The sequence below is a fragment of the Hemitrygon akajei genome, chromosome 20 (assembly GCF_048418815.1).
Source record: "Hemitrygon akajei chromosome 20, sHemAka1.3, whole genome shotgun sequence".
Lineage (NCBI taxonomy): Eukaryota > Metazoa > Chordata > Chondrichthyes > Myliobatiformes > Dasyatidae > Hemitrygon > Hemitrygon akajei.
Window position 1 is genome coordinate 52,998,324 of NC_133143.1, and position 15,824 is coordinate 53,014,147.

At 39.2% G+C, this 15,824-nt stretch overlaps 1 protein-coding gene across 1 annotated transcript in view; it reads left to right on the top strand.

Annotated features, from left to right (window-relative positions):
* LOC140713788 (sodium- and chloride-dependent transporter XTRP3-like) overlaps nucleotides 1-15,824 on the top strand; it is a 52,800-nt gene that overhangs the window by 4,373 nt on the left and 32,603 nt on the right. The window contains exons 2-6 of the mRNA XM_073024320.1: nucleotides 6,746-6,886; nucleotides 6,972-7,063; nucleotides 9,075-9,302; nucleotides 10,746-10,856; nucleotides 13,793-14,034. Coding sequence (XP_072880421.1) covers nucleotides 6,746-6,886; nucleotides 6,972-7,063; nucleotides 9,075-9,302; nucleotides 10,746-10,856; nucleotides 13,793-14,034 — 814 coding nt within the window. The remainder of the gene's footprint in view (nucleotides 1-6,745; nucleotides 6,887-6,971; nucleotides 7,064-9,074; nucleotides 9,303-10,745; nucleotides 10,857-13,792; nucleotides 14,035-15,824) is intronic.

The following is a 15,824-nucleotide window of genomic DNA, read 5'->3' on the forward strand; positions in this document are numbered from 1 at the left end:
ATTCTCTTGTAATGCATCAACTATTTAGTATTGATATGCAGAGGGATCTTTGGGATTGTGTGCTCCAAGAGCTGTGGATGCACAGTATCTAGGTTTTTCAGGAGTAACAGATATTTTTGGACTGTTAAAGGAACAAAGGAACAAAAAGGGACAAAGTAAAATCTGATGTAGCAGTATTTCAGTGGAGTAAGGGAAATTACAGTGGTATGAGACAGGAGCTGGCCAAAGTAAATTGGAAGGAGCTGCTGGCAAGGATGACAGCAGAGCAGCAATGGCGTGAGTTTCTGGAAAAAATGAGGAAGGTGCAGGGTAGATGTAATCCAAAAATGAAGAAGTACTCAAATGGCAAAATAGTACAACTGTGGCTGACAAGGGAAGTCAAAATTAATGTCAAAGCAAAAGAGAAGGCATACAACAAAGCAAAAATTAACTAAGCTAGCTTTTAAAAAATCTGCAGAGAGCAAATAAAAGAATCATTAGGAGGGAAAAGATGAAATATGAAAGCAAGCTAGCAAACAATATCAAAGTGGATAGTAAAAGCCTTTTCAAGTATGTAAAGAAAATAAAAGAAAGAAGAGATAGATAGAGGACCACTAGAAAATGAGGCCAGAGAAATAAAGAGACAAGGAGATGGCAGATGAACTAAATGAGTATTTTGCATCAGTCTTCACTGTGGAAGACACCAGCAGTGTGCCAGATGTTGAAGGGTGTGAGGAAAGATAAGTGAATGCAGTTACTATTACAAGGAAGAAGGTGCTCCAAAAGCTAAAAGCCTTAAGGTACATAATTTACCTGGACCAGATTAACTGCACTCTAGAGTTCTGAAAGAGTTAACGATAGAGGTTGTGGCGGCATTAGTAATGATCTTTCAAAAATCATTGGACTCTGGCATGGTGCCAGAGGACTGGAAAATTGCAAGTATCATTCCGCTCTTTAAGACAGGAGGAAGGCAGCAAAAAAGAAATTATAGACCAGCTAGCCTGACCTCAGTGGTTGGGAAGATGGTGGAGTCAATTTTTAAGGGTGAGGTTATTGGGTACTTGGTGACACAGGACAAGATAAAACAAAGTCAGTGTGGTTTCCTTAATGGGAAATCCTGCCTAACAAACCAGTTGGAATCCTTTGAGGAGATTACAAGTAGGATAGATAAAGACAATACGGTGGATGTTGTATGTTTGGATTTTCAGAAGGCCTTTGAGAAGGTGCCACGCATGAGCCTGCTTACCAAGTTAAGAGCCCATGGTATTACAGGCAAGTTACTGGCATGGTTAGAGCATTGACTGATTGGTAGGAGGAAGCAAGTGGGAATAAAAGAATCCTTTTCTGGTTGACTGCCAGTGACTAGTGGTGTTACGCAGGGAGCAGTGTTGGGACTGCTACTTGTTATGTTGTATATAAATGATTTAGATGATGTAATAGATGGCTTTGTTGCCAAGTTTGCAGATGGTGGAGGGGCAGGTAGTGTTGAGGAAACAGGTAGGATGTAGAAGGACTTAGACAGATTAGGAGAATCAGCAATAAAGTGCCAAATGAAGTACAATGTTGGAAAATACACGGTCATGCATTTTGGTAGTAAAATTAAATGTGCAAACTATTTTCTAAATGGGGAGAAAGATCCAAAATTCTGAGATGCAAAGGGACTTGAGAGACCTTGTGCTGAACAACCTAAAGGTTAACTTACAGGTTGAGTTGGTGGTGAGGAAGGCAAATGCAATATTAGCATTCAGTTCAAGAGGTCGAGAATACAAGAGCTGAGATATGATACTGAAGTATATGATAAGGCACTGGTGAGGCCTCACCTTGAGAATGAGGAGCCCAGAACTGTTCATAATAGAGGAAAAGATATGTTGGCATTGGAGATAGTTCATAGGAGGTTTACAAGTATGATTCTGGGAATGAAAGGGTTATCATACGAGAAACATTTGATAACTCTGAGTCTGTACTCACTGGAATTTAGAAGGATTGGCGGGGGGGGGGGGAGGGATTCATTGAAACCTTTCGAAAGTAGAAAGGCCTAGAAGTGTAGATATGGAAAGGATGTCTCCCGTGGTGGGGGAATCTAGGACAAGAGGGCACAGCCTCAGGATAGAGGGATGTCCATTTAAAACAGATGCAGAGAAATTTCTTCAGCCAGATGGTGGTGAATGTGTGGAATTTGTTACCACATGCAGCTGTGGAGACCAGGTTGTTGGGTGTATTTAAGGCTGAGCATGATAGGTTCTTGATTGGACACAACATCAAAGGTTATAGGGAGAATGCCGGAAAGTGGGGCTGAAGAGAGGGAAAAAAAGGATCAGCCATGATTGAATTGCAGAGTAGACTCGATGGGCCAAATGGCCTAATTCTCCTATATCTTATGGTCGTAAAAGAACATGAGGATTAGAACTGGTATAACTGAACAGTAGAAACAGCTAAGCTGCTACCCATTTTTCTTTTCCAAATGCTCTTAACATGCAAATTGACCTCATTGGATGGAATTTCTTTAGCCAGGGTGTGGTGAATCTGTGGAATTTATTTCCATAGATGGCTGTAGAGGCCAAGTTGTTGGATATATTTAAAACAGGTTCATAGGTTCTGTTGTGTCTGTGTGCAACTACACATCATTAAATAAAAGTACACACACTGGAGATTGCAGCGAAAGAGAGAAAACAATGCATAAACAACAGTACATGCACAAACATCAGGTCAATACATAGTGCTGGGGGGGGGAGTTCATTGCTCCAAAAAAATATATCCATACATTATGCTTCCTCCCCCTTTTAGATTAATTCAATATAAAGCTGTATACAGTGGCATGCAAATGTTTGGCACCCCGGTCAGATTTTCTGTTACTGTGAATAGCTAAGTGAATAAAAGATGACCTGATTTCCAAAAGGCATAAAATTAAAGATGACACATTTCTTTAATATTTTAAGCAAGACTATTTTTTATTTCCATCTTTTGGGCACCCTGCATGGTCAGTACTTAGTAATACCCCCTTTGGCAAGTATCACAGCTTGTAAACGCTTTCAGTAGCCAGCTAAGAGTCTTTCAATTCTTGTTTGGGGGATTTTCGCCCGTTCTTCCTTGCAAAAGGTTTCTAGTTCTGTGAGATTCTTGAGCCGTCTTGCATACACTGCTCTTTTGAGGTCTAACCACAGATTTTCGATGATGTTTAGGTCGGGAGACTGTGAGGGCCATGGCAAACGTTCAGCTTGCACCTCTTGAGGTGTCTATCTGAGAGCTCAAGTCTTTTGAGGTGCCCAAACTTTTGCATGGTGCTCTTTTTTTTACACTCTAAAGTTGTACAAAACAAAAATAATACACTGATCTTGCTTAAAATGTTAAAAATGTTAAAATGTCATCTTTAACTTTGTGTTTTGAAGATCAGTTCATCTTCTACTCTCTTAACTATTCACAGTATCAGAAATTTTGACCAGGGTGCGCAAACTTTTGTATGCCACTGTATGAAGGAAACATTCAATTTCCTTTTCATAAACCCATATTCCAAATAAACATGCTTTGACAATAACAGTCCATAACTAACTTCACAGTTCAGTAGATTCAGTCTTCTGGGTGGTGCTCTGTTTCTTTCAGAATAGTGCTTCTGGTCCTGTGGAGTGAGTGGCATCAGGTTTGACAGGTATCTTGCCTGATACAACGTTCTCAGTTTCCAGTGTCATGTTGCTGTCAGTGATATCATAACTGACAGTCAAGTCCAGTGACTAATGTGTCTGTCTTGTTGGATGCAGCCGACTCAGGTGTGTTTTTTTGGTTGAGTATCTAGTATCTGGTCCACATGACATATCCATGTGTGATCTCCAACACCCACTGTGTACGTCAGTGGTCCAGTCCTTACAGCTATCCTACCCAGTGTCCACTTGTCTTCTCAGTAATCATGCACTAGGACTTCCTGTACAACCTCAAAGCTCTTTGATTCACTTGGTAACTGGCTGAACTGTTTATTCTGTACTTCCCTCTATAGATCTGGTTTCAGGATGTCTATGCAAGATCTCAGATTCCTGCTCATGAGCAGCATTGCAGGTGTTTGATTTGCCATTGCATGAACAGAGTTCCGATACACAAAAAGGAAGTTGTACGCCTTGTGCTGTAGAGAAACATGCCCCTTGTCCTACATTTTAATGGACTTCTTGAAGGTTGGGATAATCCTTTCATCTAACCCATTCATTGTTGGGTGGCAAGGAGCTTACTTTAAATGTCTGATGACATTTTTCTTCATGATCAGCTGGAATTCTTCTGACATGCATTGTGGTCCGTTGTCACTTACAGTTTGTTCTGGGAAGCCATTTCTGGCCAAGATAGTCCTCAGAGCGGAGACAGGCTTTGCTGAGGTGGATGACTTCATTGGTATAACCTCTGACCACTTTGAATGAGCATCCACAGCAATTAGAAAAATGGAGTCCATGACTGGCCCAGCAAAGTCAATAGGTGCTCTTTGCCAGAGTGAAGATGGCTACTCCCCTGGGTGTAATTGTGCCTGTCGAGGTGCATTTTAAACCTTTTGGCATCCTGAACAGCTTTTAGCCAAGCCTTTCGATTTATTTATTTATTTATTTTGATCTATTTATTCCCTTCTCAAAAGATCCTGACCCGGATCTGGGCTATACCTTCCAAATATCCGGACCTGATTTGCCCTACCTTACTTTCCCTTTTCTATTTCCTAATTATGATTTATAATTTAAATTCTTATTATATTTACTTCGATTTGTACTTTAGGGAGCATGAAGCGCAGAATCAAATATCGCTGTGATGATTGTACGCTCTAGTATCAATTGTTTGGTGACAATAAAGTAAAGTAAACACCTTCTCATTAGCATTAAGCAGCTCTGCCCATCTCTGGTAAGTACCGCCATTTGGGCTGCCTTTACCTGTTGATGTCGCTCTGAGAACTTTTGATTGCATACCAGTCTAGTTGGATCTTTCTCAACCATTCACATTCGGCAAGTGCTGACCCTCCACTTTTCAATACATAAAGCTCTAACTGTTATGTTTGGCCTCCATGCATCACACTTACTTTAGGTTTGCCTTCAGGAGACATTTATTCACCTGTGTAAGTCTTTTCCATCACTGAGGTCTTCTCTAATGGTATCTTAGAAAACAGTCTGACGTGGTCAGTCTCTGGAATTATGGACAAAGCTGACCCTGTATCCGGCTCCATTTTCAGTTTTACACTGGACACATCTATCATGATCGAGATGATTTTGTTATCTGCTTCAGTTATACTGTGCAGTTCTAGTCATGACAATTCGTTTTTGTCCAACTCTATGTTGTCTGATTCTGTTTTACATTCGGTAACTTTATGCATTTGCTTAGTTTTGTGTTTGAGACTTTTCACTCGATTGCACTTTTTGTCTGCCTTGCACAGTCTCTCGATGTGACCTTGTCTCTGACACTTTCTGAAGACTTTTTCTTTGAACCAACAGTCATTAGCATCATGGGAGGATTTGTCAGATCTATAACATCTTTGGCTTTTTGCACCATTCAGGGACATTTTGTGCATTTTACATTCTAACTTCCTTTTCTACAGTTCTGCTGCATCCTTTGCTGTAGTCTCTAACGATATTGCAACGGTCAATGCCAATTCTAAGGTTAGGTCTCTTTAGGACAGTAGCCTCTTTTGAGTGTTTGGACTATGCATGCCACACACAAGTCTGTTCGTTAATGCATCAGAAAGTCCAGCTGTAAAGTCCCAGTACTGGGAAAGTTTGCACAGCCCTGCAATGTATTCAGAAATGCTTTCATCTTTTGGTTCCTTTTGTAAAATCAAAATCTCTCAGCTATTACCAGAGGTTTAGGGCTCAAGTGTTTTTTGAAAAATTGCAACAATTTCATCTAATGTATTTCTTGCTGGCTTTTCAGGGGTTACTAAGTTGCATAAGAGACTGTACATTCTTGGATCTATTAAGCTAAGAAGTGCAGGGACTTTCTTCTGCTCCTCCATGTTGTCACATTACACTACAGCTCAGCCCTCTCTATATACAACTCCCAGCCTTCATTAGCCCTATCAAATTCATCAACTTTCCCGATTGAAGCCATTGTTACCGTGCACTGTACTCACGCCTTTATTAGCCTTCATGTTACTGTTTAACTTTCACAGTTTCGTCCTGTAATTGTACTGTAACTGTTGGTGCATTTCATAATATTTTCTGACATTCAAGTTTGTGTCACTGCACAACTACGTATCAATGGAATGAAAGCTCACAAGCGGGAGATGGCTTTAACTGGTGTATTCACATTGTAGAGAGAGAGAGAGATCAATGTACATGTGTAGACAACAGATCAATACGTGGTCATTGCTCTAAAAGAAATAGATCCATACATTACAGCTTCTTAATTAGTAAGGGTGGCAAAAGTTACATGGAGGAGGCAGGAGAATGGGGTTGAGAAGGATATTAAATCAGCCATGGTGGGTGGAATAGAGGAGCAGGATCGATGGACTGCTTCATTCTGCTCCTCTGTCTTATGGTCTTATTAAAGTGTTGTATTCCACTTCTTTCTGAACAATGTCTGTATATTTGAGAGAATCGCTTGTGACTCTGGATGCCTTATTCATGAAAGACACTGTTAAGATTTGCAATTTGAATTCATATGAAGAGATAAAAAGTTTTACCTTGAAGTCACCTTCTTCACGGAAGGAAATAAACTCTTAAGGAAAAGAAAAGTGAAGCAGCGTATAAGTTAAGTGATAGTTGGAACTGTGTACCATGGGTTTTAATGTATTCCACAAATATTTTTTCTCTTTCAGGTGGATTCTTAATTCCTTATGTCATAATGTTAATTGTGGAAGGACTCCCCTTGTTTTATCTTGAGCTTTCAGTAGGGCAACTGATGAGGAAAGGCAGCATTGGTGCTTGGAAAGCTGTAAACCCATTTTTGATTGGTGTTGGTATGTAGTTTTCTATCCTGAAAGTTAATCCAAGAAGGAAACTTGTTGAACTTGTTGAGTCAACTGTTCTTTCTCCCATCAACAGGTGCAGGAAGTCTTGTTATATCATTCCTTGTCTCTGTGTATTACAATGCCATCAATTCCTGGAGCCTTTGGTATCTATTTCATTCATTTGAGGTGAGAAGAGTTGAAATCGTGTTGAAATCTAATCATACCCTTAACTGAATCACCTGCATGAATACTGTGATTACAAGAGCACATCAGAAGTTAGGTATTTCCTGGCATCCTTTCTGCCACTTGTACAGTAAGTTGGGAACATAATGGACTGCATTCCACTTGAATAGATAAGTGCAATTTTGCAACACCCAAGAAGCTTATCGTCATCCAGATTTAAGTAACTCACTTGATTTCGTTAAGTTTTCCACCCTAATAATTCATTTCTTTAACATCATGGTTGCAGTTACTTACTTGCCAAAGCTGACTCAGAAGTAACTCTCACACCCTCAAGCACACTGTACGAGGACAATAAGGTATCTGAAAACACCTGGAAGTCTCCTTCCAAGGTACCTGGATACATAAATTGTTCGGTTTAAAAAAAGTGTAATTTCCTTAACCTTAACATGTTCTGCTGCATTTAACAGGACTTCTGAAATACCTCTTTTTTAAAAAAAAAAAGCCCTCATCTTTCTTTTATCCAAAGTGCTACATTTCACAAAAAATTATTCTGTTATTACCAAATCTAAAGATAGTATTACTAATACCTTCTGTCTGTTCACTGATAATAATGGGCAACAGGCTTGACTTCATATTAACCATAGAATCTGAGCTTGAAGCCAAAACTTAAGCAAAGTTCCATTCCTAATAGCCACCAAAATAACTGTAAGCAGCTGCGAATCCAGGTTGAAGTGCCTTTGTAATTGCCATAACACTTTGCAATTTCAATAGTTACATTTAATATCAGAGAATGTATAGGATATACAACCTGAAATTCTTACTGTCCGCAGACATCCTCAAAACAGAAGAAAACTTCAAAGAATGAATGACAGAAAAAAGACATAAGGCCCTAAAAGCACCCTGTTCCGATCCCACACGCAAGCAGCATCAACCCTCTCCCTTCACTTATTCTAATATAAAGCATCAGCATTTCCACCACTCACCAAGTCCCCAAAGAGAGACCATGGTGTATAGTACATCAAACACTGACTGTTCACTTCAACACTTCCAACATCCCACAGGCTCTCTCTCTCTTTCTCTCTCACTAACAAAGGAGAGACAAATAACGCTCCTTCCATAACGACAGGAGACAACAGTCACTATTTCAATGTTACAGTTAATATGAAGCATTGCTTTTAATTTCAAGTTCTCCAACTCAAGAATTGGCAAATTGATTACCAAGCATAGATCCCTCCAACAGCTGCTCTCGCTGTCTTTGATGTTCCAGCTCCCACTACACTTCATGAGGGGAATTCCCTCTCATCTCTCCCTGAGGCTGTCTCGGACTGTTTGCACATACATTTACAATGAATCAGGTCCTGGCTCAATTGTCCAATCAATAATGATGAATTTATGATCTGCCTAAAAAGCACTGCTATGAATTAAAAGAATGAAAGTCCAGGAGAATTCACTTTGCTTACGTTATTTAAAGTCAAAGTTGAGTTTATTGTTATATGTGCAAGTACATGAATCTGCGAGTCCAATGAGAATCTCACTAGCAGCAGCATCACAGGTACGTAGTATCATGCAAACAGCATTCACAAGAAAACATAAACAGGGAAATTTTTTTTTACAAGAACACACTTTAATCTTGAGTGGCCACAGTGTTACTAAGCTATAGTGAATGAGGCCGTACTGGTTGGTTCAAGAACCAAGTAGTTAAAGGGAAATAACTATTCTTGAACCTGTTGGTGCCACCTGCCCAGTGGTAGCTTTGAGAAGATGGTGGGATTTTTTATGATGGATGTTGCCTTCTTGACGGTGCCTGCTGTAGATACTACCCAAAGTGGGAGAGGACATGCTTGTGATGCATTGGGCAACTCTCTGCAACCTCTTACATTCTTGTACATTTGAATTGCATCCCAGACTATGGCCCAACCACCCCAGGATAGTTACAACAGTACATCTGCAGAAGCTTTGTTAGAGTTATTCACGTGTTAAGAATTAGGATTTGTTTTAATTCATCCATTTGCAGAATCCCTTACCTTGGGCTAGCTGCCCACTAAACAGAAACAAGACTGGATTTATTGAGGAATGTGCAAAAAGTTCTGCCACTGAATACTTCTGGTACAGAAAGACATTGAATATCTCTCCAACAATTGATGATACTGGAATTATCCACTGGGGAATGCTTCTGTGTCTTATACTATCATGGCTTATAGTCTATGTCTGCATAATTCGAGGCACCGAATCTACTGGCAAGGTAATTATTGCTGAATATTTTTACTCTAATCAATAAATAATCTAGAATATTTAAAATATTTCTTTTAATTCTAGAAATGTTCTGTTTTTCCTGTTGCCAAAATTCTTGAAGTAGTTTTTATCTTCAAGCACATTCTTCAACCAATATCACTCCCTTCCAAACATTTTGTTTCTCTCTTTCTATTATTGATGCTCAAATTCCCCAATGAAAATCGCTATTGACTGGAAACATAACCGAGCTAGCCATGTATCCTGTCATGAGTGAAGTGATGAAGTTCCTGGTTCTCAAGTTGCAAGTCATAAGTCACAAGTCCAGAGAGTAAAGGGTACCACATCATACCACTTGCATGAGTTCAGCTCTTAAAATGTTCAAGAGACTTGCCATCATCCAGGACAACACAGTCTACTTGACTGATAGATAGATAGATAGATACTTTATTCATCCCCATGGGGAAATTCAACTTTTTTTCCAATGTCCCATACACTTGTTGTAGCAAAAAAGTTGACTGGCTTCCATTTTCAATGATAATTATTTTTTGCTTCCACCAATGGCATAGTGTGATGACAATCCATAAATTGTTACAATTTCTCACTTTGACTAACTCAGCAACGTCTCCCAGACCTACGATCTCTACCACTAGAAAGGACCAGGCATTGGAATATAATCACGTTCAAGTTCCCAACCAACTAACACACCATCCTGACCTGTATGAAGTTCACTATTTCTTCACTGATACTGTGTCAAAATCAGTGTGCTAAAGGGTAACTTTACCATTCACAGTGCAATAGTTTCAGAAAGGGGTTCAACATCTACTATTCATGGACACTTAAGGATAGGTAGCAAATGGCTGCTACCAAGACCTATGTCAGAAATTAATAATAAGTGCCCATTCTTCTGGCACTTCTCCAGTTTTTTGAATGAACAACCACTTAGGTTATTCAATGGAATGATTCTTAGGCTGTCTGTTAAAAAATATTTTCCCCGATCTTCAATATCCTTATAACCAATCAACCAAAGTTTTGAAGCAAAATAACAATTACACTGTTTTACATACCCCTGGGAGATTTGCATTCATTCCTGGTGTCTCCATGACAACTTTGGCAAGTTACCACTAGTACCTTAACTCTAATTGCCACATAGTCTCTAAACTTGGTCTTGTCTTTTAATATAGAGACATTTGCCAGTGTGTCTGCCCCATGAAGGAGGGTCTGTCATGGTGAACAAGTAATACTACAGCAGCACCCACACTGTGCAGCAGAATGAAGGTTAAAGCAACATTTGAATATCATCCTGAATTTTTGTTCATCCAAGAACTTTCAAAGTAAACTTTCAAAAAAAAAATGGAACATTGGAAAGTTGAAACATTTTATGCCAGATAGAGGTTAATAAAACACTAACTGTGATTGTGAAAGACTGGTACTAATATATTTTTCCTTGACATAGGTGGTCTATGTAACGGCCTGCTTTCCGTATGCGGTGCTGCTTATATATCTAATACGAGGATTGACACTACATGGAGCAACAAATGGTCTTATATATATGTTCACTCCAAAGGTACAATCTTACAGAATTGTTGAAAATAAATTTATATAAGGTTGCATACAGAGATGACAATCTTATTAACTCTTAGACTCCTAGGTGAACAAAAATTCCATCATACCATCTGGAAGAAGAGCAGAGGCTTTATCCCTTTGTCCTATGCAATGGGCCAAATTAGACATTCAACCATGACTTTACACTAGACTAGGCTGCAATGCACGTAGCTCACTGTTCAGCAAATGAGATTGACACATAATAGAGTATATGGGATTTGATTTCCTAGATCAGAGCATTGAAGAACCAATGAATAAATGAATGATTTTATATCTATCATTGTGCAGTGAAGAAGAATTAATGATAGAGTAGTTGATGAGCCTTCTGGGAGAAGTGAACATAATATGATAGAATTTCTAAAAAGATTGTACTTAACCTGGAAAGCAGACACTTAAATCTGTATTAAGCAAGATACTAATGAATGAAGCATGAGTGGCTGTGGCAAATGAGGGAAACATTAAATGGATTGAGGGCAGAGCAAGCAAGCAGTGGCTAACTTAATGCGCAATTTACAAGTAGCATGTACCCCTTTAACATACAAAAACCTTAGACAATTTCAATTGGTAGATATTTATTATTGTCATTTATACTGCAGTACAGTGAAAAGCTTAATCAGATTAAATACATTGAGCTAGTTCAGGGTTAAGCAGTAATAAAGTGCAACAGCTACAGGGAAAGTGCAGATCTGGTGAACAATAAGGTACAAGCCCACACCCTGCTAAATTGTGAGGTTAAGAAACTATCTTGTTGTACTAGAGAAGCTAAAGATTGTGTAAGATCAAAGGAAAAAGCTGATGGCATTGCAAAACAAGTAGCAAGTTTGAGGACCGAAAACATACCAGTAATTTGTATGAGAACCGAGACATTGATAAGGAAAGGAAAAGTAAAATAAAAGTATAAGTGCAAACACGAGGAAATCTGCAGATGCTGGAAATTCAAACAACACACACACAAAATGCTGGTGGAACACAGCAGGCCAGGCAGCATCTATAGTGAGAAGCGCTGTCGACGTTTCGGGCCGAGACCCTTCGTCAGGACTAACCAAAAGGAAAGATAGTAAAAGATTTGAAAGTAGTGGGGGGAGGGGGAAATGCGAAATGATAGGAGAAGACCAGAGGGGGTGGAATGAAGCTAAGAGCTGGAAAGGTGATTGGCGAAAGTGATACAGAGCTGGAGAAGGGAAAGGATCATGGGACGGGAGGCCTCAGGAGAAAGAAGGGGGGGGGGAGCACCAGAAGGAGATGGAGATCAGGCAAACAACTAAATATGTCAGGGATGGGGTAAGAAGGGGAGGAGGGGCATTAACGGAAGTTAGAGAAGTCAATGTTCATGCCATCAGGTTGGAGGCTACCCAGCTGGTATATAAGGTGTTGTTCCTCCAACCTGAGTTTGGATTCATTTTGACAGTAGAGGAGGCCATGGATAGACATATCAGACTGGGAATGGGACGTGGAATTAAAAGTATAAGTGAGCAGGAAGTATAAAGGGTGTAGGAGAAATGATCTGGATATCCGGAGCTGGTAGAGATTTTTTTCTAAATGCATGTCATCATGGTACAGAAAGCCTAAGAATATAGTTGGGAGGACAGATCCAGACTAGATTGCAAATTGAGAATAATTAGTAGCAAAATGCTATAATTGGATATATTAGTGGACATAAAGGCAATAATTCCCAGAACATGGCAACATAATTGTGAAGGAACTGACTATGTTGATGGTGGATACATGAGTTGCCATTTTCCAAAATTTTATTGATACTAGAATTGCTCCAAAGATCAGAAGATAGCAAATGTAATGCCGCTATTTGAGAAAAGAGCAACAGAAAATGGGGAACTGTGGGCCTGGGAGTAGTAAAGAACAAAATGGGGAAATATTTATTAATAAAGTGCTAACAGTGGTGCAATGGAAAAAGAAGTTCGGACTGGATAGAATAAAAATACATCTATGAAGGGAAAGAGTATTCAACAAATCTGTTAGAAATTTTGAGGGTGTAAAGCTCAAAGTTCTGATGTAAACAGAATAATAAAAGTGAGTCAATTGATGATGTTTCTGGACTTCCACGTCAGTGAGATGCCACGTGTGAGATTATGAACTTTGACTCTCCAGTATTAGGGGTAATATGCTGGCACAGACTGAAGATTAGTTAGCAGACAGAAAACAGCAACAAAGATTAAACAGTCAATGTCTATTGTCTGACCAATATCTAGAGATCTTGCCTAATGCATTCAATTCATTCAGTATAATAACTGCTAATATTACAGAAAGTTAATTCCAAAGAGGCCCCCTTTTGATAAAACATTTAGAATTTGATCTTGTCATAATCAGAGAGAAGTACAAAGCATCAGGTCAACAACCTTGATCCAGGTATTTTATTCCTTACTAAACAAATGATTAATATTATCGGCCAATGCTAGAAATCAAATTGGAATAAATTCTGGTCTAATTTATTCTGCTATTAAAGATTTATTAACTACCTCGTAATTCTTTTTATATATATATGAAAGGAGTGCAGATGCTAGAAATCTGAAATAAAAACAGGAAATGCTGGAAACACCTAGTAGTTCAGGCAGCATCTGTGGAAAGGAAAGAAGAGTTACCATTTCAAGCCAAAGACCCTTTTACAACATTTTAGAAAGGTGAAAGGGTCCCTACCTGAAACATTAACACTTTTTAATTTCCCTTTCCACAGGTGCTACCGAGTGTTTCCAGTATTTCCTGATTTCCTTACTTTGGGTATATTTATTAAAAAGAAATCTACTTAAGATCAATTTTAATTTTATTCTGTCTACATTTTTTTCTTTGAACTATTAGCTTTCAAAGCAGGCTTAGGGATTCAGCCTAGTTTTTGATCATCATAATATGCTCCGCTCACTGAACCTGACTGTGCTTCATTCTCAGATTGAACAGCTGATGGACCCAAAGTCATGGATAGATGCAGCCACACAGATCTTCTACTCACTCGGCCTGGGATTTGGGAGCCTGATTGCGTTTGCCAGTTTCAATGAGAAAAGCAACAACTGTGAGAAACAAGCAGTAATCATTGCTTTAATTAACAGTCTGACATCCATATTTGCCAGCGTTGTCACTTTTGCCATATATGGTTTCAAAGCTACATATAATTATGAAAGCTGTATTGAAAGGTAAGAGTGTTTTACAGGGAGAATCTGAATTCCTGCACTAGTTCTTTCTCTCCCAACCTTTCTTGAAGGTTATTTCTTTTTTTTTAATCTATCATTTTCTTATTTATGTCACATACCTGAAGTATGTTATGCACATTTTACACATTTTTTTTCTTACATACTTTCTCACTGTCTCTGCTTACTTGCTGAACAGGAGTGATGCTCAAAAGACACTTGTATCACCGTAAGTAATTGCGTTACTTAACCTACTTTTCCGCCAGCCTAGATTAAATGGGCAATAGCTGTAAGGCCTAATTGATTTGCCCTTTCATTCCCCCAACCCAACCCCTTGTTAAAGTCACTAGAAAGATCTAGGTGTCAATTTGGAAAGTTTTTTTTTTAAATGCCCAGTTCATTTAAGTGAAAGCAATAAAACTTTTGCCTAAAATGTATTTAGTATCAACAATATCCATTAATAATTTCAGTGCCTGCAAGTTATGTAAATATATTAGGGGACTTGTCTCGCATCTCACATACTCTAATGTTGCATTTTGTCTCTTTGCAGTCATAATTGCAAAGATACAATGCATTGCAGCATTTTCCATTGTTATGAAATGTCATGGAGAGCAATGATGGACCACTGGCATATAACACCCTTCCCTTTTTAATTTCCTTATTGGGAAAGATTTGTCAATTCATGTGGCAATTTTCAAACCTCCAAAATGTTTTACAGTTAATTAAATGCATATTGAAGTTTTGTCACTGCTCTGATATGAAAAATGCACCAGTCTTTTTTTTAAAAAATATATTTCACAGCAAGCTTTCACAAACAGCAAAGCAGCAACAGCCAGGTCATCTGTTTTAATGGCGTTGGTTGAGGAACAGTAGGGAAGACTTCCCCAGCCTTCCAGAAGCTTGCAATCTATAAAATCCAGGAAATTTTGGTCTGTGAATACATAAATTAATGAGAAACGCTGGCCTGAAAATCATGGTGACGTGACCTCAGCAGTTGAGGCCACATCATCAATGATTTCCACGCCTTTGTTTCCAACTAATTCGGGCCTGAAACCATGGTGATGTGGCCTCAGTGAAGCTAATTTAATAAGGCCAGTGCCTCTCTCCATCCTTGCTTATCAGTTGAGAAAGAGGCTACACAGGTCCAGTATTGGGTTCAGAACACTTTTTTTTTCAAATTTCTTTTTCCTCTATAGATTGAATAGTAGAACCAGCTTCACCTTTTTGAAGAGCAGTGCATCCCATGTTACTTGATATACCCTACTCCAGTATTAGGCCGACTGCTCTGAGCAATGCAGGCAGGAAGTCCTGAAGTAGGAAGAAAAATCAAAACAGAAAGCTGCAGATACTGAAAGTTTGGAATAAAAACAGAAAATGCTACAAGTAACTCTTACAAAATGCTGGAGGAATTCAGCAGGCCTGGCAGCATCTATGGAAAAGAGCAAACAATCAACGTTTCAGGCTGAGATGTTTCATCAGGATTTGAAACAAATGGGGAAGGAGTCAGACTAAGAAGGGGAGGGGGGGAGGAAGAAATACAAGGTGATGGGTGAAACTGGGGAAGGAGAGAAGTAAAGAGCTGGGAACTTGATTTGTGAAAAAGATAAAGGTCTGGAGAAGGGGCGATCTGATAGGAGGGGATAGAAGACCATGGAAGAATGGGGAGGAGGAGGAGCTCCATAGGGAGGTGATGGGTAAGTAAAGAGATAAGCTGAGAGAGGGAAACAGGAATGGGGAATGGTGAAGGGGAGGAGGCAATTACCAGAAGCTAGAGAAATCGATGTTCGTGCCATCAA